Here is a 27,865-nt window from a genome sequence, read left to right as displayed (position 1 = left end):
TGATCGTGTGTGAAGTTGGTCCTGCCCTCCAAGGAGCTGTCTTCTTGTAGTCGTTTTCTGACAGTCTCCACTGCCTCCGTGGTGGGTATGCAAGTGAAGAGAGAGACTACGTCAAAGGACACCATGGTTTCATCTGGATCCAGGGTAAGTTTCTGGACCTTGTCGTTGAAGCCGTGGAGTTCTTGATGTGATGTGGGGTGTTCACCACAAGAGGTGCCAGGATGGTAGAAAGGTGTTTTGAAATGTTGTAAGTTGCTTCCCTGAGCAAAGACCACAACATCACTATATTACCAGCTGATAAGGGAAGGTGCACTGTGGTCCGATGACCTGGATGACTGAGAACCTTCACAGACATGCTATAGGATAGAGTGAAATATGGCAAGATGAAAATATGAGCTTTATTTTTACACTGAACATGTTTTATTTGTTTGTTTTGTTTGTCAAATTTCCCCCATTTTTATTTTTTGCAATTGTAATGTTATCCTTGAAATATTACATTTTTGTAACCTTATTTACATGTTTGTATTTTTTCTAAAATATTGTAAAGAATCGTCTTTTTGCAAAAAACAAAACAACAAAACAAAACATACATATTTCAGTAGCATTACCTTTTTTTTAATCCCACTTTTTCTTTGTTAAATTTTTGACACATAGATGAAGAATGATGACAACATTTCAGTGCTGTGCTGTCACATACTGTCTAACGACATATCTTAGGAAATGTGTGTGAAGTAAAGCCTGAGACTGGAAGGCTCTATAATCCAGTGAATTCATTGTGAAAATTTTTGAAAAGACTTTTGATAACTGCTACAGCTCTTCTTTTGTCTGACGTAATCCATCCATCCATCCATCTTCATCCGCTTTGTCCGGGGCCGGGTCGCGGGGGCAGCAGCCTAAGCAAAGAGGCCCAGACCTCCCTCTCCCCAGCCACCTCCTCCAGCTTATCCAGGGGAATACCAAGGCGTTCCCAGGCCAGCCGAGAGATATAATCTCTCCAGCGTGTCCTGGGTCTGCCCCGGGGCCTCCTCCCGGTGGGACATGCCTGGAACACCTCACCCAGGAGGCGCCCAGGGGGCATCCTTGTCAGATGCCCGAACCACCTCAGCTGGCTCCTTTCGATGTGGAGCAGCAGCTGCTCTACTCTGAGCCCCTCCCGGATGGCCGAACTTCTCACCCTGTCTGACGTAATGCTTTACCAAAGTTATCCAGCTCTCAATGTCTATTTTTTGAAACTTTTAATAACTGTTTTTGTAACTTTTTCAATCTAAAACCACACTAAAATAAAATTCAACATTAAACACCTCCCTCAAAACTTTCTCTCTACAACACAAAATACTAAACATTTCAGTGACAGATCCTTAACAAAAAACTAACATGAACCATCACTACCGGCTCCCATCAGCTGGTCTGCTGAAAAACTGTAACATCCCACATTTAAAACTACATTAACAGAATATGTACACAATCAGAACTGATTACTCATTGTTCCCTGCACAAACAACATTCTCCTAAGTAACAAGAAGTTCATTTCTATTAAAAAAGGAAACAGTCTGTGTGAGTCGCTGTCACAGAACAAAAGCACATCTGGAAACATTTCTGCAGATGAACTCTTGGTTGGAACAATTTGGTGAGTCTCTTTTTAATTTTTTCCCGTCCATGGCTCCCAGAAGAACCAGAATTCTGACCATAAAAAACACAGTACGAACATACTTTAGTAACAGGAGGTGTTCAGGTAGGAGGGAGGGGCTTCAGAGTGAGGTTTCCAGACTGTGCAAGGGGCTTCCTGGACAGGGTGGTAGTCCTGCTGAGTTGGGAGGGACCAGTGCAGACCTGGAGATGTCCTTATGTAACGGGATGACACGGTCCAAGGCGTTGTTGTTCTCGTTGGGGGTGAAGGGGAGAGGCGGCTGGCTGGACAATCCAGTAAGTGGCGGTGGGATGAAAATAGAGTTTCGTTTGGTAGGGGGATCATCTTCACTCTCATTTTCATCGATGAGGGGGATCTGAGGTTCTGAGTCTTCAATACGGAACTCGGGATGATTCATGAAGTTGTGAATGGAACTGCGAGATTCAGGTGTCTCCAGACCTTCATAGGGAGACACACTGTCCCTGAAGGCCTTCACCACACGGATCTGGGAGATCAGAGACAGTGAGTCAACTCAGGTAGATCATTTACAGCAGCAGTCCCCAACCTGTTTTGTGCCACGGACCGGTTTATGCCTGACAATATTTTCATGGACCGGCCTTTAAGGTGTCGCGGATAAATACAACAAATTAAAACTAGTACCGGTACCGAAAAAAATAAGATTTATTCATAACACACGTGAAAAGACCCAGGAAAACTGAGTTAACGATAAAAACGATAACAAAATAACCAATAAAACCCCTGAAAACCATACATTTCACACCCAATCCTCAACTCTCGCGGCCCGGTACCAAACGACTCACGTACCAGTTCCGGTCCGTGGCCCAGGGGTTGGGGACCGCTGATTTACAGGACATTCAACCACATAGATTCTGACTGTTGATCAAAATAAGCCCAAACATAAGGTCCTACATCATTCAATCACTTTATTTCCTGTCTGACAGATTTACTCTGTAGTTTAAACTTCACAAATTGATGACATCACGATTTCTGATGGTAACAGTGGTTCAACAACCAGTTGAAATTTAAATCTCCTCAGGAATTTTTAACCAGATAATTATACAAAAGATATCTGGCAAAACACATGAGACACAAATGTATCTTTAAGCCTGAAATCGTACCTGTGTCTGGATGCGGCTCAGGCCGCGGCACCACAGGATGTGGCCATTGCTTAGCTCGAGGTCTCCGTGGTCAACCACATCATTACCCTCATCGGACCCATCAGGGATCTCTTCCTGCAGTGTGGCATGACCTGCTGTCTTCAGAAACGTCAGCCACTTTGTCGGGACACTTGACACCAACTGACAAAATTAAAAAAAATATTGCACCTGTCAAAGATAGCAGCAGCGCATCCTGGACACCTCAATATGAAGATTTAATGCAACCATTGTCTCATGATGATTATCTGCAAAGAGGTCATTATTTCTTCATTCATCCATCCATCCATTCTCTTATTTATTTTGTTTATTCAAGTATTGTGGTATTGAGCATCCTACTCTTGTGGTCTATTATTGATGCATTTACTAGTCTGTTTTTTTTATTTCTGTTAACATAATGTAGGCTCAGGTAAAATTATGCCCATCACACTGAGGCGGGCAATGTTTACCAGTGAGTGTGAGTCTTTTTGAATGTGAGTTGTTCTTTTAACTTTATTTCTTTTTAACACCACTCCCATTGTAAAAGACAAAGAGTTCCTAATGACTTGCCTGATTGATTCACCGTACTTTAGTTTCAGTTGATAGTTCTTCGACACATTATGCAGATGTCATAGGCATGAAGTCATAGTGGTTATTTCTTTAAGGTCTGTTGGAAGCTTTAGTTACTGTTGGAATGTTTAAACCATTTCTAAACCATCTCGCAAGTCAGATTGTTTGAGCAGAGGAGGGATAGTGGATATACTGGACAAAGGAAACTGAATGGCTGTAGCTCAGGCGGTACAGCAGGTCATCTACTGATTGGAAGGTTGGTGGTTTGATTCCTGGCTTCCCCTAGACTGCATGCCAAATATCCTTGGGCAAGATACTAACCCCAGATTGCTCTCCGATGCATCCATCGGAGTATGAATGTTAGTTAGAAAATGTGCTGGTGCGAATGGGTGTGAATGGGTGAATGCACAAGTTGTGTAAAGTGCTTTGAATGCTCAGAAGAGTAGAAAAGCGCTATATAAGAACCAGTCCATTTACCATTTACCATGAATATGGAGCTATTAGCTAACAACACTGAGAAGATTCATGGATGTAGTGAAAGAGGACATCCACTGGGTTGATGTATCAGAAAAGGATACTAGGAATAAAATGAGAGGCATAAAGCGATCTGCTGTGGCTGGTCTTCTTTGGGACCAGCCAAAAGAAGAAGAAGGAATTGATTCGCAGCACATGGCTCCTACTTGTCAATTTCTATGAAAGCAATAAGGGTAAACTTCATACAGTGCTTCTGTGTTTTGGCTTAGTTTAATCATGATATAGTGTAATATGTCATGTATCGCTGTTCTTCGTCAAGTTTGTATTTAAATAATTTTTTAAACCAACTGAGGACCAGATTACAGATTATGCAGATACACGGAGAAAATTGGGAAAAAAAACCAAAAACAACACAGCTTTATTCCCAGCAATACAAAAACTAAACTGGGAGAAAGGAGAGACACACAACCATGAGGGAGATCGCAACACAGGACTGAGCGAGATGCTGAGATAAATACATAGAAGGATAACGGGGGAAGTGAGGACCCGCAAGGAACACAGCTGCTACAAATGAACATGACGCCACAGGGGAAGCAAAATAAAATACGCTGAACATGGGAACACGAGACCTTCACAATAAAACAGGAAACTGGGGAACATGACACAGGAGTGGAGGATGGATAAAAATTATGGAATAAAACACAAGGAGGGGAAACAAGGCACAAGAACGCATACAAACACATAAACACAAATGCACAGAGGGAGACACAGAGGGCAACGACACAAGGGAAAAATATTAAATAATCAAGGAACTAAACTGGGACTAGGGATGGGTACCGGTGTCCGGTGCCATGATGGCACCGGTTCTTACATAAACGGTAGTAACCAGACCGAAAAGCAGCGCACATTTCGGTGCTTTATTTCGGTGCTTTTTTTTCCTGAGCTGTGATACACTTTAGATTCTAGCCAATCATTTTAGGTTTCCGAGGATAGTAGGCGGGGCCAGGTACGTACGTTCTGTTAGAGCAGAGCTACAGATTAAAAATGCCCAAGGCGAAGCGGTCAAAAGTCTGGCTGTACTTCACAGCAAAATATGCAAACTCAGCAGCCTGCAACAAGTGCTTTAAGCTGATACTGTGATACTGTCAAAGGAGGCAACACCTCGAATCCGATTAAACAGCTGGCGACGCATAGCGTTTTTTTTTAAAGCCGAGAAATGCGCCGTATTTGATAGCTTGCTGCGAGACCTCACACCGTGCACGTCGGGTGGGTTGCCAGTTATCGGACCCGGAGCAACATCCCCCAAAAACCCGAAGAATGGAGTCCTGGCCCCTAGCCCTGCCAGTGTAGCAGAAATGATGAGGATGATGATGCAGCAGCAGCCGTTCTTCTCTGTGTGAGTAGCTTCATGTTGTTCGTGTGTAATTTACGTTGAGCAGGCTAACCACGTTATTAAATTAATGCATGTAAGGTGAACTAGCAAATACCGTCGTAGTTACATGCGGCTGTCTTCTTGTTTGATGGCAGATACTCCCTTCACCCCGGCCAAAAAGGCAAAAATGACCAAAGAAAAAGTGGGAAACAGCTAAACATGAGAGGTTTTTGGACAAAGTTTGTGTTTTTTCCATTGTTTAAGCACTGCTTCCAGCCAAGAGTGATGCCATATATGCCCCATAGCTGCAGAAAAGGCTAACATTGTTATCTTTTTACAAAAAAAACAGCTGAACATGAGAGGTTTTTGGACAAAGTTTGTGTTCTCCATTCTTTAAGCACCGGTTCGAGCACCGTTTAAGCACCGGCACCGTTTCAAAAGTACCGATTTGGCACCGGTATCGGATAAAACCTAAACGATCCCCATCCCTAACTGGGACCATAAAAAACTCAAAACAGGATAACCAAGCACTATGGAAATAAACTTAAGACTAGCAACGAGAACTTACAGTATACATAGATCATAATACAAAATAACAAAAACACAGGAAAACTCAAAACGCTGGGTCAAATGACCCAGGACCATGACAATGTCCTGATACAAAAAACCTTAGAAATAAAAAAGTGTACTTTCTTTTTAAATAATCGTAACAGCAATCAATTTAAAAAATTTTCATTTTAGCAAAAACAGTTTCTTACCTGTCCCCACAGCAGACTGCTGAGGCCCAAGAAGATGCACCAAAGCCATTGCTCAAGGGTTAGGTCCACACAGCTAAAAGGTTTACCTCCAAACTGTACAATTATGAACTACAAGAGGACAGAGCAACAACATTATATGAAAATTCTTTTAATTCCATCGAGCCTGAACAGGCTGACGACTTCTTTTTTCCAGGGTTACCTGTGAGACGAAGGTTCCGAAGATGATGGAGCAGAAGATGGGGTTTCTGAAGACACCCTCAAAAACGTTTCTCTCTCCATGGATCTTGCGGGCATTAAACTCATTGAAGATCTGCATGAGGACAAAAGTATTGAACACGATGGTATAGTGCTCAGAGGGCGGGGCGTGAAGCGGGGCATTCCTGCCACTGTCGATGTCAAACAGCGTCTCACCTGTAAGGAGGATCAAAGGTCACTGAACATGAAGTCTGTATATTTTTCAAAAATGTTAATTTTAAAAAAAAATAAGTAAATACTAAGACATTTTCAAGCAATACTTTAGTGACATTTGCCACACAAAACCTATTAAAATCCCTTTAAGAATCAGCTTTCGTAAAGTTTGTTTACAAGGACAACAAACTACAAAAAGACACAAGATTATTACATATATGGACGTAATGTAAAATACAGTACAAAGATGTGTGACTGAAGGGAGTGCTGTGATAAACACTCAGCATCAACATTCATCTTGGCTGATCTGATCACACGTGGAGAGCCCTAAGTGTGTCAGTTCACACCTGGCATTGGAAGGTATCTTCACATTTGGAACTGAAGCTGACATTCATGTTCTGTATGCAAATAAACATGCATTATTAATGCATTACTTCCATTAGCAAAAGCTGTCCTGTTATATCCTTCCGCACCTACCAACCCACCAACTACAGTCGGGTTATGGAACTAATAATCCAGTTATTATTACCAGACCCGCAACCTGACCCAAAATTAAACCAAGTCATTCATCTTACTGCACTTTATTATTGCTTGTGCAGTAATAAAGTGCCCAGATCACCTTTATACATTGTTAAAAGAATATGGTCATATGTACCCAAACAATCTGGATCAAACTGCTTCCTCAGGATAACTTGGGTGTATTTACACCTGTATCTGTATCTTTCCCATTTTGATTGGTCCTGATTTGACTTACGCTGTGTCACCACTATTGCTGCAGTCACCTTAAGTTATAAATTAATGTGCATGTCATTAAGTGAAATAAGTATTTCATACCCTACAAACCAGCCAGAATTATGGACGGGGCCATGTACTATAAAATCTCCTAATATGGCGACCCTAACAAAGAAGGGTAAAACTGGTCTTGTGTGATGTGTTCACTGACCAGCAAAGAGTAGGGTGAAGATTATGGTCAGCTGGTAGACGCCATGTCCCAGAATGTTCTTCATCATGGTGCGGGAGATGAGCGGCTTCTTGCGGCCGTATGGGTTCCTGAGCAGCAGTGCCTCAGTCGGTGGCTCCGTGGCAAGGGCCAGCGAAGCAAATGTGTCCATGATGAGGTTCACCCATAACATCTGCACAGCTTTCAGAGGAGAGTCCTGGAAACATTTTTTGTATGGTATTTAGAAGAGGAAAATCATCCGTTAAATCCAAAAAGCATAAACAGACAGAAAAGGCACCTATGAATAAACATTTACAAACAGAATTTCAAATTATGGTTTTGATTATATACACAAAGCATTAATTAAAAATATTAGGATGGGAATTGGTATTGAGAATTTAGTTTGTTAATTCTCAGGAATTTTCTTTCCAAGCTCCTTAGACAATTCTCGGGAAGGATATTGATTGTGATGTTCTTCATGTAAGCATTCAACATTCAAGAGGTTCCAATGCCTTTAGTAGTTTAGAACTCACGTTGTAAACCCATAACCATCTCTGCAATAACTTAAGCTTTAAACGTTGCTAAACTCTGATAGGTGCATGGAAGTAATATCATGTCTACTAATTTCTACTCATCCAACCAAAATAAAATGTTCACCCAGTTTGCCTGAATCATTTTCAAGTGATCTCGTCTGGTTGTTGAAGTCAAAATAAAGTCAACTCAAGTACTTCTGTATTTATTTCTATAGGACATTTAAAACAAGCTTACCTGACCAAAATTATACACAACGGTCACTAAGTCACGAATAAATATGCACTAAAATACACAAAACCATAAACCTCAATTGTAAAAACCATACCTCAAAATCTTCTCATTCTGAATTTATGATGTAAAATGCGATATATGCTATATTTTATATGTTATATTTTATATGTGGCTGCACATATGTGGCAGACACAGTCCAAACCACCAGTATGTCAGGGGTCTGCCCCAAGGTCATCATCCTTCTTTTATTGTGGATTAGTAGTAGCTGTACTCTGAGTCCCTCACAAATGACTGAACACTTCACTACATCTCTAAGGGAGATCCCAGACACCCTTCAGGGAAAGCTAATTTCCCACTTAAATCTATGATCTCATTCTTTTTGACACCGTCCATAGTTTGTGTCCATGGGGCAGGGTAAGAATGTTATTGCACTCTGCAGTCACATGCTTCACCACAACAGGCAATAGGCATCTACAACATTGCAGATGCTACACCTGTTTTTCAGTCCACTTCCCACTCTTTTATTTCTTCGCCTGTAAACAAGAGCCCAAGATACTTGAACTCCTCTGGGGAGGCTGTAGCTCAGGAGACAGAGTGGGTCCAATCCCTGGTGGTCCAATCCCTGTCTGCTTCAGTCTGCATGCCAAAGAAACTAACCCCAAGTTGCTGTGTGAATGTTAGATAGAAAGAGCTTACAAAGAAAGTACTTGTGTGAATGGGTGAATAAGGCAAGTTGTATAAAGTGCTTTGAGTGCTCAAATAGAGTAGAACTAGCACTATATAAGAGGTGCAGTGCATTTACCCAGAGGAGGCTCTCCAGCTGAGAACCATTGGTCTCAGAATTTGATGTGCTAATTGTCACCCCAGTCACTTTATACTCACTGCAAGGTATTGACCCAGGTAGTGTTCAGTAAGAGTAATAGAATTGTACCATCTGCAAAATGGAACTGGCCATGTCTGATACTTGGCTGCACTTAGAAATTCTTTCCATAAAGGTTACAAAGAGTACAAGTGACAAAGGGCTCTTTCTTATGCTTACATCTCCTATATAATATATCCAGTTATACAGGACGTATGGGATACTTCTGGCTCTGGATACTCTTGTTAATCTATTCACACAAGCACCTTTTCTATGTCTGAGTGCTTTCTAATGTTCATATACATTCACATTTTAATGAACATATCAGAAAAAACAGTGTTAAGTATCTTGCCCAAGGATACTTTGGTATGCCAACTGCAACAGCCAGGTATCAATCCACCAATCTTCCAATTAGTAAATAACCTGCTCTACCTCCTGAGCCCCACCCATCCCTTACCCCAGATGAGAGCTATGGCTTATGATCGCAATTCCTGGTGCAAGGTGCACTTAAAAGCACCCACATAGTTAGACATGATATTAGCTAGGCACAGAAGTCCAATAACAGCACCACTTGGGTTCAGATCCAGCAGGCCATTCCTCCCTGTCACACCCTTACAGGAGTCACAGTCATTACCCAAATAAGCATTAAGGTCCACCCGCAGGACAATGGAGTCCCCAGTAGGGGCACCTTCCAGGACCCCACCCAGGGATTCAAAAATACTCTGAGCTCTCATTAACTATATTGGCAGAAATGATTTAACAACCATTTAACAACCCAATGGTACACAACCACTTTCTTTCTATCTCACACACAGCAACTTGTCCCAGTTTAGTGACTGCCCACTAAACTGGGATATACAAATATACATAGTCTCCACCTCCAGTCCAGAGCTGAATAAAGTACAAAGCTTCTCCAAGCGACTGGTTCCAGAACTCGAGTGCTGAGCATACATTGAGGTAAACACAATTATATTTAGCTAGTATCTCTCACTCTCAAGCTCTGGGTCATTCTTCATCAAAGAAATGATATTTCATGCACCAAGAACTGTCCCACTTCTTGCAGTGGGGTTCACCCTCTATATTTATGCAGACCCAGTTGGGTTTTAGCCATTTTACTCCAAAGTATTTACAGAAATTCCAAGAAAATTGCATTTTAAAATTTAGCTAAATAAATGTACAGTACATATGGTTAAAGTCAGTCACAGATAGACAGTGGAGGTTTTCAGGTGGCTCTGACCTGGGTGATGCAGGCTCCGGTAAAGGCCACAGTGACAGCAACCACATTGACGGTGAGCTGGAACTGCAAGAATTTAGATATGCTGTCGTAGACATTCCTGCCCCACATAACAGCCTTAACAATGCTGCTGAAATTATCGTCTGTCAGGATGATGTCAGACGCCTCCTTAGCCACATCCGTCCCTGCGATGCCCTGCAGATCATAGCATGTATGCTAGTTTACGAACCTATCGTTATTATCAGTGCAAATAATATTCAATATTTAATAGCATTTAATATTAAACACCATTGCAAAAATGCTATAACAACATGTAACTAAATGTTAAAATACATTGACTTTTGATGACTGCTGAAGTTACCATAGCAAAGCCAACATCTGCTTTTTTTAGGGCAGGACCATCATTTGTTCCATCTCCAGTTACTGCAACAACCTGCCTCTGCTCAAAGACTGTGCTGTCAATAATTCCTGAAAAGACAAGTGATATGTGTTATAATCAGAGATGGGCAGTAACGCATTACTTGTAACGCGTTACTGTAATCGAATTACTTTTATCAAGTAACGAGTAAAGTAAGGGATTACTATTGCAAAAACAGTAATTAGATTACCGTTACTTTCCCGTAGGAACGCTGCGTTACTGCGTTACTAAAACCGTGATTTTTTTTTTGCGAGAATGTCTCATGACAGTGACGTAAGCAAGTGCGACTTCGTGGCAACAGCTGTGTGCCGATCAACAGTGGATCATATATCGAGTGCGGGAGAGAGTATGAGCGTGCAGTGTTTAAAGCGTGGAAGCACTGACCTTACTTTAAGTTTGATTCCATAAAAAGTGACAAAAACATTAGCCTCTGCTGTGCGTGAGAAGAAAACTTCTTTTTACAGCGAAAAAACCCCCTAAACTTCCGAGCAAGCACAGAGTGTGCTACGACGTAATGGGAAATTCACAGAGAAACTCGCGGATTCTTCCACTGACCGCTGCGGCACACCTGCACCAGGGTAAACCTCCCTACGCCACTCCTGCTTTACAGGTGAAAATAGAGCAACAGGACCGCTAGTCTGTGACTTTATTTATTTTCTGCTGTGTTTTACTTGCATCTATTTGAAAGAGTGAGTGTAAACACACACCAAAATATATTTTATGTGCTGGAATGTGCAGAAAATAGGTTTAAATATTAAACAAATTTCTTCCAGTCAGAGAATGTTGCATATAATTAAATTTTTTGCTTGATGCATAAAGTTAAAAGATTACAACTAATAAAACAAGTTTTAAAAAGGGACCTTTCCATTTGATTACATTTTGTATGATCGATTCAACCCGTTCTCACTCCCAAAGCGTAACATTTTACGCTAGGTGACAAATCGTCAACATATTACGTTTTCGGCTACCCACCACGTTCCTAAATGACGACCTCGGAAAAAAGAGGAAATATGAGAACCGTCTGGACTCCATCTACACATGTTCGCTCTTTTTCTTCAAATCGCTTAGAAACACGCTATTTAACATCATTATAGTCCTGGTTAAGATCAGGAATAAGGTTATGGTTAGGGCTAGGGATAAGGTTAGGTTTAGGGCTGGAATACAGGGCTGGAACGTCTATTACCGCGGGAGCGTCATTGCACTGGATTCCAGCCATAACCCGCCGCGTACCATAAGAACGCCGAAGGTCTCCTTTCGCGTTCCTCAGGAACGCCGCGGGACGTGACAAAACGTCAACATGTTACGCCTCGGGAGTGAGAACGGGCTCAATTATGTAGAAAAAGTAGAATTGGGCTGAAAGATCTATCGCTTTATTACCTATTCAGGTTGTAAATCGTGTTTTTAAAAAGTAACTAAGTAATTAATTACTTTTGAAAATAAGTAATCAGTAATTAGTTACTGATTACTTTTTTCAAGTAACTTGACCAACACTGGTTATAATGACTACACATTTTTGAGCATTAATAAGGTATGAGTAAATACTTTATTCATTATTTGTAAAGCATTACTCCTGATAGAATCCATTTTCAAAATTACGTTTTTAGAATGCTTAATCAATATTTCTTTGGATCTGGATGTAACTGATAAATGAAATGTTAAAAATGGGTGTTTGCTTTTCTTTTCTTTTGACTTTTAGAGGCTTGGTTACAAAACTAAATGCTTTACAAATAATGAATTCAATAATTACTAATACCTTACTAATGTTTAACAGTGCCAAAGGATCAACTTTAACATAAGCTGCCTTTCAATTTCTTTCCACATTTTCTTATATTTACTTTGTAAGGTTTAATTTCTATTGCTTTTAATATTCATATTTATGTAACTCAAAATGAACCTTCTTGTGTACAAATTTTCCTGTAAACATAAATTGTCCTTCTCTCAATGGTTCAATCTACCCCTTGTCACTAACTGTCTCCTGCCCCACCCCCCCTCTTTGATCCAGATGTGTCTAACCTTTGACCAAAGTGTGTTTGTCCGTTGGAGATGATCGAGCGAGGACTCGGAGCTTGGGCCAAATCTTATCAAGACGTTCCTGCTCAATCTGCAAAACAAAAAGAGAGAGAAGACCAAAAAAAAATCTATGTTTTAACGGCAGAATATTGATTTAAATCACTGTTTGTCCGACTAATTGTGCTGACCTTCCAACCAGATGCAGCATATGCTTCCTCACAATTTTCAAGGGGATGAGCAGATCATTGAGAGGGCCTCTACCATACCATAGAATAACTGTTGTTGTTCAGATAACTATCATTAACTGAGGCTATGTTGATCAAATCAAATTGAATTAAAGTTACAGAGGTAGGAAGTAAAAAAGTACAAATACTTTGTTACTGTAATTAAATAGAATTTTCATATATCTGTACTTCACATGAGTAGTTATTTTTTGTTGCATAAAAAGAGACGAACGAGGCAAAACTTTGTGCCATGGTCAGGGGTTAAAGTGGGCCAGTGTTTTTTTGTTTTTGGCACAACACCAGAACAACTGCAGTTGTCCTGCTACCCCTTCAAAAGAGTAGCAAGCATAAATAAATGCAGCTTCTATCAACTGTTTGTCTGTGCATTTTGTCACACAGTGCTTCTGCTGCCTTAAGGTCCAGCTGATTGTATTTCACAGGGAGAGAATGAGAGCTAACTTCACTCAGAGATGGAGAAAGAAAAGAAAGACAGGACAGAAGTGGAAGATCATAAGGTAAGGACTGCTCAGTGGCATAAAATGGAGATTTAAGATAAGATAAGATAACCTTTATTAGTCTCACACGTGGGAAATTTGTTAAATTTAAAGCTTACATATAAGTCCTCATGGGGGCAGGGATAGCTCAGTAGGTAGAGTGGTGGCCCCATGATCGGAAAGTCGGGGGTTCGATTCCCCTGAACAGCTACCCTGAGGTACCCCTGAGCAAGGTACCGTCCCTACACACTGCTCCCCGGGCGCCCAGTGGCTGCCCACTGCTTCACTGAGTGAATGGGTTAAATGCAGAGAGGGATTTTCCCCACGGGGACCAATAAAGTACACTTTCTTCTTCTCATGTTTTTAACATGTGACATCATGTTTTTCTCATACTGTGAAATGTGCAGCAAAACAAACTAATGCAGACAAACTGTGTTATTAAAGGCTTTATGAAAATACTCTGCTGTACCTTTGATTTAAAGTGAAGGACAGTGAAGAAAAGTGTGTGTGACTGGTGCTTAGTGGCAGCACTGGTTGGCTCACGAAGCATAAAAATGGAGAACAAACCAATAGACTAGTCCTTATCACATTTGTAACAGTGAGCCAGGCCATAATGGTAAGTAAATGCATAAATGCACATCTCACACAGCATTCTAATGTTTGTGTTTTTATTGTGTCACTTTTCTTATTTTCACAGTCATCTACTGATCAGTCAAATCCTCTTTCTTTATGTTTGTCTGACCTCTCCCATTTCATTGTGAATGCGTCGGTTGAACTCTTTGCCCTCCAAACACAGGAAATCATCTCCAGGATGCAAAATGCCACATTTAATGGCAATTGCACGGGCAGTATTGATATTGTCTCCAGTCACCATGCGAACAGTGATTCCAGCCCGCTGGCACTTTCTGATGGCTTCTGGAACCTATGGAGCAAAAGAAAAGAAAAAACATGCATCTAGTACGTGAGCTTGATTGGAACACTGAAAAAATAAAAGGTTCGAACAAAGAAAAATACTGACTGACTCACAGCTAGTTTTTGCAATAATCATAGTTTTACAAACAATGAAATGTTGCTGACAAAATACCGGTCCCATGGTGTCTACAGAGTTTCTGAATTATTGTAGCCAATGATCCAGTCTTTCAGACATCTGTACTTTAGCTCAGAGGTGTCAAACAATAGGACAGAATCTACCCAGCAAAGGCCCCAAACCAGACCACTGGATGGCTTTGGAAATTTTGAGGGAGGGCAGATTTGGGACTTTTAACCATATTTTCATTGGTTTTACAGTGTTTTGTTCTGATAAGGACATCCACAACAGCTATTCATATTACACCAAAGTAATTAACTAATAGATAAACAACATCAATTATAACACAGAGAAGTCCCTTTCTACTTTAGAAATTTATATTTTTTACAGTGGGTCCTCAGGGGGGAAAGAGACATTGTATAGAAAGTGTAATTTTACATATTTATTTGTGCTGACAGATTTCCTGCATTTACTACAAAAGAATTTCTCTATCATGTAGAAAAACTGAGTTGTTCTGTTGAAATTCCACATTAAATGGGATTAATTGTGTAGTTAAATATGTTTACACTGACAGAAAGAGGAGTTTCTCTGGTTTGGCCCATTTAAGATCAAAGCTGGCCCACGATGTAAAATTACTTTGGCATCCTTGTCTTATTAAACATGCCACAATAATGTTAAAATAGACAGATCTTTGCTAATAGCCAATATTCTAAAGACTGGTTTGCCTGCTGTCTCTGTGTTGGCATACCTCAGGTCGTACTGGGTCCTCAATGCCAACTACAGCGATGCATGTGAGACCTGTTAGTATGTGGGCCTCATTGTCCCAGTCAGGCTCTCCATCAGACACAGGAAAATCTCTGTAGGCGAGGCAGATGGTCCTCAGTCCCTCAGACGCCATTGGCTCAACCACCTTTTTAACCAGATCATCTCGGTCGCGATGTTTGAAGACTTTGACATCACCACTGGCCGTCAAGATCTTACAACATCTGTAAACACAGAGATAGTCATGTGATCATCATCTTACTGTGTACGGCTGTGTGAGTACAAGCAGTAAACTTACTTCTTAAGCAGGATCTCAGAGGCACCCTTGCTGAACATTCGGTAGCTGCCATCATGGTTCTTTAGCACAGTGCTCATGGATTTTCTCACAGAGTTGAAGGTATAGACCTTAAAAAGTTTCTCCTCGGGGGTTTCGTTGCGAATGGCCTGATAGTCTCGGCGCAGGTCGAGGGTGAATCCCAGTAAGGCACATTCAGTCTTGTTTCCCACCTGGCGAGGGAGTCCACCATCCCTCTCTGGAGGCTGTGAGAAGAAACATCGGGAAGTTAAGTCTTTAATGAGAAGTCTGATGTACACAATATGACAACAGCACACATAATGAAATGATACAGCAACAATCAAAAGCTTCAATACACAACTTTCAACAACAAGGTTTTAAAGTTAATTTAAAAATAAAAGTCAGTTCATGTATAGCCTTTTTATCTTGTATATGTGCTTATGTATGACTTGTGTCTGATTTCCCTCCATGTTGTGTTCTTTGCTGTAATTTACAGCAGTAAAGGCTTTCAGATGCTGTTCATCTGCTGTAGGTGTTTTAGGGTTGACACTTTTTCTTTTGTCCTCCACTTATCCAGTTTCCTGAAAATTTTTAAGGACACACTGTGCTGAAACTAGTACTTTTGGTTAAAAATGACTAGTTCATGCCTGCCAAACTGTAAATTCAAGAGTTGTCTTGTGGCATGCTAGTCTTTAATACAGTGTCTGGTATGAGAAAACACATTTAGTTGTATTTATCTGTTGTTAAATTTGGCATTTATTGGACTTTCTAATTAAATTTTATGTTTATAACGTAACCACATGAATTTTTAATGCTAGACTGTTTTCAGTCTGAAAACTAAGCACAATTAGATATCAATAAACTTACTATTCTACGTACAAGAAAAACAGCCTGTCACTATCAATACAACTGTAGCTGCAGCTGTAAACTAGATATTTCATCCTTGACAGTCAAATAATGATCACTGTCTGAGGTTCAATTAAAATTAATTCATTTCAGTTTAATTCTGTTTTATTTATGTAAGGCACTTTATATAGTAAGGTAAAGAGCCTGCAATAATGTTTTCCAGGGTAAATAGAAGATTTTATAAATTTTTCACAAGGGTAGCTTTCTGTTGCCTTTTAGTGTACTTAGTTCTTCTGTCAAGACAGCCCTGAACATGGCAAAGGCTGAGCGCTATATCTGGTTTCCTGGGCAGAACCAGCTGGCTGCCCAATGTAAAGTCAAAGAATTTCTCCAAGGGATTAATAAAGGATAACTTAAACCTATCTGTCAGTTCACAGGCTCTCACATTCATTAGGCGACTGCTTGAGGATTCCAAACCCCAGGCTATGCTGCTGATCTTTTAAGCTTGAAATAATTGTCAGACAAATTGATGTAATTTATAGTGATACCTTTAGCAAAGAAAACAAAATGTCAGCAAAAGAAATGTACATATAATGTCTTATTTGAAAGTATAACTAACCACATCTAGGTCTCTATCACACACACTTACACACACACACACATATATATATATACACATGTGTGTGTATGTGTATATATATATATATATATATATATATATATATATATATATATATATATACACACACACGCATATGTATGTGTATATATATATATATATATATATATATATATATATATATTATAGATAGATAGATAGTGTAGCTGAATCGGTTTCCTGTCTGTGTGCTATACAGTGGATCCAGGAGACAGTAATCCAATGAGTCCTGAACTGCTGTGTTAGTCAACCTGCACTGCACTCCATTCAGCTTCCTGAATGAACTGCTATTTTTGCAGCTCACCATAATCTTGGTGGTGTAGGCGCAGTTGACCCCGATGCCCAGGACAAGCAGGTCCAGGATTTTGGGAGGGATAAGGTCTGGCTCTGGCACCTTTTTGTAGTAGCGTTCCCCGATGTAGGCCTGCACCACTGTCATGCGATTCATAGTCAGTGTGCCCGTTTTATCAGAGCATATGGCAGTGGCATTGCCCATTGTCTCACAGGCATCCAGGTGGCGGACCAGGTTGTTGTCCTTCATCATTTTCTGATAAAAGACAAGAGCCATGTTACCAGTCTGTGGGTTTTATTTTGAATCAATCAAAAGAGCTCGGCTTGATCCAAGTTTGTCTGACGAGGGTTGAAATATTCCATTATTACTTTTGAAGTCCGGGTCATTACTACAATGAAAGAGGTGGACAATAAATAATTCTGTAAAAGTTGCACAAATACTGTGTGCTGCAAAAAAAGAATAGATCAAATATCTATCTGGCATGTTTCATCAGGCTAAATATGTTAGTTTTATTATAGCAAACATTTTTTAATTTCCCTTAGAAAATAAACAGACCTTGACTGAATAGGCTAGGGAGATGGTGACGGCCAGAGGGAGGCCTTCAGGTACAGCTACCACAAGCACCGTCACACCAATTATGAAGAACTTGACCAGAAATTGTATGTAGATGGGCACACACTCAGGGAGCCACACAACCCCCTGAATGCAGAATGTATCGATCAGGAAGCGAGTGATGAGGATGATGACAGTGAGAGTTGACATGAACAGACCTGAAGGCAAAGACAGGCAGCGAAGAGAACAGAGGCACAGACTTTAGTTCATCTGTAGAGTTAATTGTGACCATAACAGATTAAGTGAACAGTGAGTTAAGTTCAAATTTGTTCTGGATCTATATATCTGCGTTCATTTCCACTGAACCATCTTAAAAATGCATACAACAGCGTTCATATGTTCAGGCTTTATCAGCCCCCAGACAAATATTAAGCATCTACAAAACATTTCTTCCTCTACAGTCACTCCTATATAATCACATCCTTTATGTACAATGCAAGGGCTCCACAGGCTGTGGTCACACTCACTATGGACAAAATATAGTCCTTGTTTAAAACAAGTTGTTTTAGCTTCACAACTCCTTTGAACCTTTTTAAGTGGAAGATTTAAACAAAAACGTTCAAATTCTGTGAAAATACACTTCAGGAATACAAATGTCTTTCTCGGAAATGACACTCGCAAGTTAAAAGACTTGTAAATTGGAAATGTATAAACAGTGATTCGCATGAGGAAAGATTAACTAATTTCTGCTGGAATCTTTGGATGTGAGCCAGTGCTACTGCAAAGGTGCAGTTTTTGCATCCTTTACAAAATTAGTCAGACGTCTGCTGCAACGTAGAAAAACTTTACATCTGCTCTGAAACTCTCTTGGCAATCTAGGTTTGTTGTTACTTCTGATCTTGAATATTGGATTAAAGGAGATTTTTCAGGAATTACTTCCTTTTTTGAGATGCTTAATAAATCACATCCAACATGATCATCACATAAGTTGTTCTCATCAAAGCCATGGATTCTAGTGTTCTGTTAGAACTCTTTGTTTTGTTCCTATTGTTTGTGGTTGTTCTTCGTAATCTTAGTAGCTTCCCTTGCATGCGAGCGTTCACTGAAGGATTTTTGTACAAAAAAAGCAGCTTTGCAGCTAGTCATTTTACATATTTGCCTAACAAGTAAAAGATCCCTGGATCATCTCCAGTAAGGAGACACAGATCCGATTGGGTTGCATCCAGAAAGACATCTGGTGCAAAACTCTCCCATTTCAAACATCCAGAGCGACGTGCTGTAGCAACCCATGTCTGCCAAATATGGACATCACGTCAAAAATCAACGTTAAGTGTTTCAGAGCACAGTGATGTGTGGTCTCTAAATCTAAATTAAATCTCAATAATCAGACTCTGTTTGTACCTGCTTTGCCGATCTGCACAGCCAGCTTAGTTAGCTTCCCCTGGAGGACGGATTTCTCTTTCTTTGCAATGTGTTTTTTCTTCTTCTCTGGTTCTCCCTCACCATTAAGTGGCTGCATCTCCACGGATGCTCCGTCCTTCTTCTCCCCTACAGGAAATCAAAAGAACAAACAAAAGAAATCCAAACACTTGAATGTCAAAACAGTTTTTCTCTCGTAAACTGCCCTCAGAAAACAGTGTTTATCACTAATACGCTATTAAATAAAAATTTAAAATTCCATTCAATTTTATTTTATTTACATTGTGCGAAATATCAACAATAGTCACCTCAAGGTGCTGTGTATTTTAATGCACAATAATAAAGAGAAACCCCAACAATCAAACAACCCCCTTTCAGAAAGCATATCTGCAGGTGTATATATATATGTGAGGGTGCTGATCCCATCTCGTAACAAGGTTATTAGTGGACAGGCAGGCAGCCAGCAGTAGGCAGAAGAAGAAAGCAGCTGCCAAGCTTAAGCCCAATAATCTTCTTGGGCCTAATCATAGAGTCAGGAGCACCTGCTGCTACTGCTCAGACCACAGGGCCAAACACACTACACCATGTGGGACCACAGGGAGACAGGAGGATCTGTCAGGACCATGGGAAACTCCAAAGGAACCAAGAGTCTAACTGAACTACCTATTATAAAGTATTTTTTGAGGGGTTGGATGATTGAAGTAACCTGCCCAGAAAATAGAAGCTTTTCATGTTATACTGAACACTGAGTTGCTAATTAAATGTGTTGTGCTGTTATGCAGATGATACCCCATAATAGTTATTTATGAAATAAGATGGCATAAATCAATAAATTAAACTAGAGGCAAAAAATAAAGATCAGAATTCTACTTCTGAATTCAGGGCTGAGGTTATTGTATTGGTCCATAGAAATCTTGAAATTATATCAGATACAGATACTCTTAGGCTGGACAATTCTGTATGTTGTTCCAAAAAACCCTGAAAAGCCTGTGCAGTGAGAGTACTCACAGGGATGAGAAAGAGATCATATTTCTCTCACATTAGCTTTTCCCCATTGGTTCCCTCCCACACGAAGTCTTTTAAGGTCAGGCCCAATCATGTCTCTTCTGTGGAGCCAGTTTGCGTTCAGGAGACCTTTCTACTTTTGAAATTAGGCTTCAAATTTTCCTTTCTCTTAAAACTTAGTTAAGGCTAGATGTGGTCACCATGAACCAACCCTGAAATATACCGCTGTAGGGTCAGGATGCTGGTGGACTTGATACAGTGAACATTTCTTCTCCACTGTTTTGTCCTGTCTATTTAAAGACTGCTTTTTCTCCTCTCTTTCACCTCACACCCAACTGGTTGCAGCAGATGGCTACCTCTCCCAGAGTCTTCACCTTACAATACCAAGTACCTCGAGACAACTGTTGTGAATTGGACATGATGTACATAAAACTACACATCAACAATAGATGATAATTTTCCAAAGTCTAATATTCAAAGACTGCATGTGATTTCATTCAAAGAACTGTAGGAAAGGTAACCATGATTTTCAGCCTTACCTAAACAGCCTTAAGCAACCAAAACTAAGTGGATTCTTTAACTGATAAGTTAATACGGGATAATTGGAAAATATCAGATATCTGTATTTTTGTAATATAATTTAAGACTCATGCCCTAAAATATTTCTATCCACATCATCCTGTGAAATTTAAATATGGGACAGTACTCAGACCATGACTAATGATGATTCACAGGAGCACAGACTGGGAAAGGCCTCAAGTCTTTGACCCTCATAAATGTCATTGATGTCACACATTTGACCAAGAGAACTGGGTCCAGTCAAAGAGGATGAGGAACGAGCTGGTTTCTACGTGGCTCCTCAGTTTCCATTCTCCACAGAACACAGAAGCGCACAGCAGCACCCATACTGCCAAAACATATTAACTGTTAACATTATTGCTGACACATTCGGCATGGACAGATGGAGGTATGGATGCTCTGGAGTTCACTACCACAAGAAGTCGATGATCAAACCAGAGATAGCTTTAAAAACAAATTGAAGCTCTGCTGTTTAATACAACCTTCACATCAACTCATTCACACAGACAGTGATGGCATATTTGTTTGCCTACCTTTCTTGCCTTTGTCTTCTTTTTTGCCTGTAAAGAAGAAACATTTAATAGCCGTTAGTCATGCAGCACTCCTCTTTCTCCTCCTTCACTACATTCATAAATCTTTTCTATCCTTCCTCACAAAAAATATTCTTAAATTTGAGTTTATAAACCACTAAGTCTGCTGTGGCAAATGCAGGTATTGAGTCTCCAAAATGAGCAGGTTGTGTATAAATTTCGTTGGCTGGTTTTGTTGCTAATCCCAAGGAATTGTTGCTCGGTATTCTCTTTTCAGCAGGTGAGCTGTAGTCTACATAATCCCCAATTTATACACCCACGTAGTTATTAAAGACCAAGGTGTTCTTAAATAAATTACTTAATCGATTAATCAATTAATCAAAAACCACATAATTCATTTATCACTGGCATGAATTTCATTTTCATCTTCCATTTCCACTTTATTTTTCAGGGACCATGTATGAACAGAAAAAATGAATCTTCTAAGAGAAAATATGCATTGTACCACGTTTAGCTACTAGCTAATTTCGATCTGCAGGCCATATATAAATTTTTGTGTAAATATGAGGAAGCAGCACAAATTGATGCAAATAAATTCATGGGAATGCAGGAAATTAACACTTTTTCTGTGAGAAGACCATGCATTGTTCTGCGTCTCTGCTGCTCTTATTAAAGCCATGCCTACACACATACATGACTAACCCACATACTCATACATAAAGAATGATTAATAAATTATTAAAACCTCCAAAGTCAACTGTTATCATTGTTAGGTGTTGATTGGTGTTAGCAGTTTTGCACACATAAACAAAGGAGTAGTACCTGAGCAGGAGAGGAATCTTTTGCTGTGGGTTTGAGCAATAACACTCCACATGTGGACAACATGTTTTAGATATAAGTAGAACCACACTGGCATGTCAAATAGGATTCAATTCTACTGAACTTACTTTTCTTCCCCTTTGAATCTTTCCTTTTGTGTTCCTCTTTTTTCTTGTCTTTCTTGTCCTCGTTGTCACCTTCATCACCAGCACCAAGCAGGGTGAAGATTATTCCACTCTGAGAGTTCACACCCACAGCAGTGACCACCATCTTGCCAGAGCCTTCCATCACATGGGTACCTGAGAAAGTGAAAATGAAATATTTCACCAAAAAAAAAAAAAACACAAGTCACGTTGTATCTCGCTTAACAGGGTTGAGCATGGTATTTTGTAAAAAAAGGAATGCTCTTCACATCTTTAAAATTAAGTGCATTTTTTAATGGCCTACGTGTCTAGATGGAGAGAGAAGATGATTTTATTAGCCAACTGGTACCCCATTATATAGCTCAATTGACTAGTAATCAACAATTAGACTGCATTTGAAATGTTATATCCATCAGCCTCTGTGGGCATATGAAGCCCAGTATGTACCACAGAGAATTCTGGTCTAGTTCGTTTGCTTTCAAATTGTAGTTTTTATTCACTATAAGGACTAAAATAATAATAATAATAATAATAATAATAATAATAATAGTTTGTTATATGTATTGGATTGAGGCTGTAAGAACAGATTTGATGTTCCCAATTTAGGTGAGAAAACGAGAGAGGGTAGTCAGAATTAAAATCATCTGGAAAATCATCAGCCGTAATCGTCTCCAACAATGACAGCACAGGTCACAATGGTCTTGGCTGTAATTTAATGTGAAATAGTGTAGAGTGATGCACCTGACAGCAGCATGGGGTCTTTGTCAAGGTTCTTCTTGACATGATCTGACTCTCCGGTTAGAGAACTCTCATCAATCTTCAGATCGTTGCCCTGAATCAGGACACCGTCAGCAGGGAGGAGGTCACCTGGAACACAAACACTCAGGTCATTATGTTACATCACTGTTATGTCATCTGCTTGCCACATGCAGTCATACAATGGTTAGTTATTATTTGAAAATAACCATTTAAAAAAACTAATAACGCTGTTGTTGGGTTTAAACCTTCGACCATCACAAAGACAACATGGGGATATTGTGTAGAAGGATACAATCATTTTTATATTTGACTGCAGAAGTCAAGATTTAATAGTATCAGCTGTTTATTTGTTAGTAATACCAAACTAAATGTCACCAAATGTTAGTAAAGTGAATTATTACACACATGATTTTGCTTCCTCACCATATTTGACTTGTGCAATGTCACCAACCACAATCTCGGACACTTTGATCTGGATCACCTGCCCCCCTCGAACCACCGTGAACTTCTGCTCCTGCTCGATGCGGTTCTGGAGGCCACGGAACTGCTTCTCTTTGCTCCAGTCATTGAAGGCCGTCACGAGCACCACACACACCACAGACAAGAGGATGGCAGCGCCTTCGATCCATCCAGCCTCTGCCTCGCTCTCATCATCCACGCCGCCAGCTGCACTGCCACAGTCTAAACAGAGACACATCAGCTAGAACTTTTATGAACATTTTTCAGTTTCAGTCTTACATGACCTTCTGTCTGTTAACAGTGCCTCACATGCCAGTTTCAAACACAAGTTGACGTTTACTCAACTGTTGGGTGCACCATGGTGAAATCGCAGAGTGCACAGTGAAAGTAGCCATAACAGAAATGCCAGGAAGGACCAGCACTTAACATTGTCTGGAGATGCATCGTAGGATGGACTTGTCAGGAGCTTTCAGGGTTTTATTAGAACTGAAGCTCAGAGCTAGTTTGGAGAAGCTGCAGCTTGTTAGATGAAGTTGATGTTAATTATTACAGCATTATTATTATTATTATAATTACAGTGACAATGACAGATGAACCAGGTATATCATTTGAAATGCATATGTGTGTTTGTCCCTCTGCACAATAAAGTCAAGCTGAGCTTTCATATACAATACAGGACATTTTATTAGGTATATCCACTGAACTGCTGATTAACGCAAATATTTAACCAAGCAGATTGGCAACAGCTCAATGACTTTAGCTGGATCTACTGTGATTTTCCCACACAACCATTTCTAGGGCTCACATAGAATGGAGAAAATTTCCAGACTCCTTAAAGCTGATAAAAAGGAAACAGTAACTCAAATAACTACCAAGGTACAACCAAAGGTATGCAGAGGAGCATCTGTTAATGCACAACACATTGAACCCTGAAGCAGATGTGCTACAGCTGCAGAAGATAATACAGCTGGGACTATATGTGCATACGCTCATCAAAGGTGGTCAAATAAAGACTGTAAAAAATATTTCCTGATCTAATGAGTCTCAGTTCCCGGTGAGACGTTCTGACGGTTGGGTCAGACTTTGCATAAATAATAGAAAAGGTATGTAATGGTGTGGGGGATATTTTCTTGGTACACTTTGGCACAAACAGAGTATCATTTAAAGCCCACAGCCTTCCTGAGACTCGCTGCTGATAATCTCCATCCCTTTATGCCCATTGTGTAGCCAACATCTGATAGCTGCTTCCAGCAGAGTAAAGAAGCATTTCACAACTCTGGGGAAAATGTGTGATGCCATCATGTCAATATAGACTGAAATCTTTGAGAATTGTTTCCAGGACCTTGTTGAATCTACTTCATGACAAATTACAGCCAAAATGGGAACTGGCCTAACACCAGTACCAGGAAGACTACTTTGCTGAAATGTTGGTGTGGAAACCAGTTCACCTTCATACAAGCTCATTACACTGATCACATGATGGACTCTAACTTTTCTAATGATCAGATATTGACCCGTCACAGCTCTACTACTAAAAATGTTGAGGCATACTCATAGACTAGTTTGCTTTTCAAGTAACGAAAACTACTCACTCTGTCTCTCAGCATCTGGTGGATGATAGAAAGAAAGGCCTAGTGAAATGATGGCTGCCACCTCCAGGATGATGAGTGTGACATCTTGCAGGGCTTCCCACACTAACTGCAAAAAGGTTTTTGGCTTCTTTGGAGGGATGATGTTAAGTCCAAACACCTCTTTCCTTCTGTCGATATCTTCCGATTTTCCATCTAAGCCTGCAGTAGGAGACACAAAGATAAAATGACTCCATATTCGTTCAGCTGAACATGGATCACACCTTCAACCTGACATGTATTTAGAACTAATTGATCTGTTTGCTGTCTGTTTTACGAGGGGTGAAACACAACTGTTAGTTCACAGTGTATTACTTGTTCAAATGTGTCATCAATATCACATTTTCAGATTGATCTTTTAAATGCACGCTCAAGATGAATTTGATCTAGGTAGCCAAAGATGTAATAAGGCAACACTGTGGCCTATGATGTGCTCGATGAGAATGCATTCAAAAATCAAATAAAAATAAAAAAACAACTGATGAAATATACAGTGATGGTATTGCCTTGATGTCTTAAGAAAGTATCATAAACTGATACAGATTTGCATCTCCCTCTGGATCCAGAGCCTCAGCTAATGTATGTCGTGGAAGGAAATTTTCTTCCTTGGAGAAGCTATAGTCTCAGATGGCTCTTGTTCTAAATGTAACACATCGGTTATCACACTTGGTGTTTGTGTCTCTTCAGTAATATTGTGTTGTGCGGGAGCAAAGAGCAGAGCGGTTTCCCCTCTGTGGAGTAGAACAACATGTCAGGACACACTCCGATCCCCTAAGAGACACTGCAGCTGCTGCGTGGCTGCAGCTGGCTCCGTCAGTTGTAACTGGTTTTTAACCCAACATTTCTCTTCATGTTGTCTGAAAATGAAACACAGTGAGCAGAGTGCTGTGCATTCTCCGAATGTTTAGGTAAGTGGGATTACACTAAGAGTTTATGTCATCTGTCCCCAGCTGTCAATACAAAGAGAAATAAAGCAGCGGAATGGATTTTCCAGTCAATTCAACCTGCTGCTGACATTTTACTCTCAGCAGGAGTCGAAGCACTGAAAGTGTTTACCGAGCGCGTGGAAGACGGACAGACTGAATGAATTAATAATGGGGGGGAAATGCAGACGTATGAGACAAGCTCAGCAAAGACAAACCTAATGCGTTGTCTGTAGGTCACTATAAGACACCCTGTGTGGGTCAGTATTCAGATAAAGTTTAATAGGAAACCTTAAGTTAAAGTCCAACTTAGGCACAAAAAAGCAAAAGAAGCAGAGGCATTATAAACAAGAAACGCTGACTTGAGAGAAAGCTCCAGAGGAGACAAGCTTCTCATTTCAGAACAAAGTCAGCAAATATTTTGAGTAAATGAGCAGATTTGACTTGTGGGTGCTTTAAGAAAAGGAAAATTCAGTTCAGTTCAGTTCATTTTTATTTCAAACATTTCAAACATGTGCCTTCACAATCATTACAAAATATCATTCCATTATTTGTTTGAAAAGGAGTAGGCTGAAGTATTTACTTATTTGTCCCTACCCCCTCTAAAATAAAAGTGAAAGATAAAACTACTAAACACACCTGAACACTAACTAACTGGTAAAAGTGGACTGGCAAGGAGTGTGATTTTTCCAGTGAACAGTCTAATATACTTGTTCACAGAAGAAAGAAATTTCACGATTACATTAAGAAGAAAAAACACACATGTAAAATAGATTGTTGACATCCGATCCACAAATAAATAATTTGAGCTACCCTCACTGTGAGCAAGTAAACCAATCCCTGTTTAAGACACACTGTTATTTCCTCTTCTTCTTCTTGATGAGCCACATGTTTGATTTGGCAGAGATTTATTGCCAGATGCCCTTCCAGAGACATTTCTCCCCATTTGTCCGAGCTACACTGGAGTTGCCCTCACCTCCAACAACATACATTTATGGTTGGTTTACACAACTTGTGTATGTTTGTGTATGCATGTGTAGCTGTATATATCCACATGTGCTTGAGAGTCACCATCTACCAGGACCAAATTCCTTGTATGTGTCCGTGCATATACATGGCCAATAAACGTGATTCTGATTCTGATCTTTACAGCTACAGAAAAAATAGAAGAAAAAAACACTTTTATCCCCACTGCAACGAATCCTCTACTTGAATATTTTTGAACACAATGTGCTTTTCTCTGCCCAGAAACTGACAGAGAGCAGAGCAACAGGAGCTGCAGGTCACAGATGACTTTGACCATCACACAGTCAACAGTCCCTGAAGACTAATGAACCTAGTATGTCCTCTGCTGTTTTAATGATGCCCACGCCGGGAGGGGAGGTCAGTGAGTCAGTAGTGAAGAGTTCTAAATTTATTCAAAATCATAACTTTGAGGTGTATGCAGAAGTTTGCACACCCTGTGCTTGCTTCACATTTAATGCACTGTTACTTTCCTTAAATGATTTTTTAAAAATGAAGCAAACTGAGTAGCCTGTGCAAATGTTTGAGCTCTTAATTTAATCTGAAGTTTAATCTTAGATTCACATCTGTGATACTGTGACGCTGCAACTAGGAGTCAGTTTTGTAGGGACACAAAGGAAATACAATTTCTGAACATATTTACCATCGACAGGTGACGTCCTCAGCCGGGCGCACAGTCCATTAACTTCACTATAAGATTCCTGGATTCTAGCAACTGCCTCCTCTCCTCTAAGTTCCATGAGGGAGCGCAGCTCCTGGACTGAGCAGCTGAACTCTGCATCGTGGTTGGCCTCGCCACGTCGGACATATTTGGACCCACTAAAAGAGTTGTTGGTCAT

At 40.1% G+C, this 27,865-nt stretch overlaps 1 protein-coding gene across 4 annotated transcripts; it reads right to left on the bottom strand.

The window, feature by feature from the left end:
* Positions 1–1,748: 1,748 nt before the first annotated feature.
* On the bottom strand, positions 1,749–27,865 carry LOC146628364 (plasma membrane calcium-transporting ATPase 1-like). 4 transcript variants are annotated; one of them, XM_085357780.1, is made up of 20 exons: positions 27,670–27,865; positions 25,045–25,242; positions 23,417–23,674; positions 22,976–23,101; positions 22,220–22,390; positions 21,892–21,921; positions 19,141–19,287; positions 17,743–17,957; positions 17,200–17,442; positions 15,395–15,636; positions 15,083–15,320; positions 14,050–14,229; positions 12,593–12,680; positions 10,523–10,629; positions 10,165–10,356; positions 7,307–7,520; positions 6,155–6,366; positions 5,956–6,063; positions 2,767–2,946; positions 1,749–2,132 (listed from the first exon to the last, which is right to left on the bottom strand). In XM_085357780.1, the coding sequence occupies exons 1-20, from the start codon at positions 27,863–27,865 to the stop codon at positions 1,749–1,751; spliced, it is 3,729 nt and encodes a 1,242-aa protein (XP_085213906.1). The 4 variants fall into 4 exon arrangements, with proteins under 4 accessions (XP_085213906.1, XP_085213907.1, XP_085213904.1 ...); XM_085357781.1 differs by lacking the exon at positions 21,892–21,921 and adding an exon at positions 21,276–21,302; XM_085357778.1 differs by lacking the exon at positions 21,892–21,921 and adding an exon at positions 20,428–20,487.

Source organism: Diplotaxodon limnothrissa, linkage group LG7 (genome assembly GCF_057381915.1).
Source record: "Diplotaxodon limnothrissa isolate DT_005_m linkage group LG7, D_limnothrissa_male_GT1.1, whole genome shotgun sequence".
In the NCBI taxonomy this organism is placed as follows: domain Eukaryota; kingdom Metazoa; phylum Chordata; class Actinopteri; order Cichliformes; family Cichlidae; genus Diplotaxodon; species Diplotaxodon limnothrissa.
The sequence above is the reverse complement of the archived record's forward strand: the minus strand, read 5'-3'. Positions and strand labels throughout refer to the sequence as shown.

Bases quoted from the DNA above. Each gene is read 5' to 3' on its own strand.
- LOC146628364 (XM_085357778.1), bottom strand. From the start codon at position 27,865: ATGACCAACAACTCTTTTAGTGGGTCCAAATATGTCCGACGTGGCGAG. The intron at 20,488-22,219 runs GTAAGTTCAGTA...GTTGGGTGTGAG, and splicing joins AGATTCAAAGGGGAAGAAAA to GTGAAAGAGAGGAGAAAAAG. The intron at 2,133-2,766 runs GTACGATTTCAG...CTGATCTCCCAG, and splicing joins TGAGCCGCATCCAGACACAG to ATCCGTGTGGTGAAGGCCTT.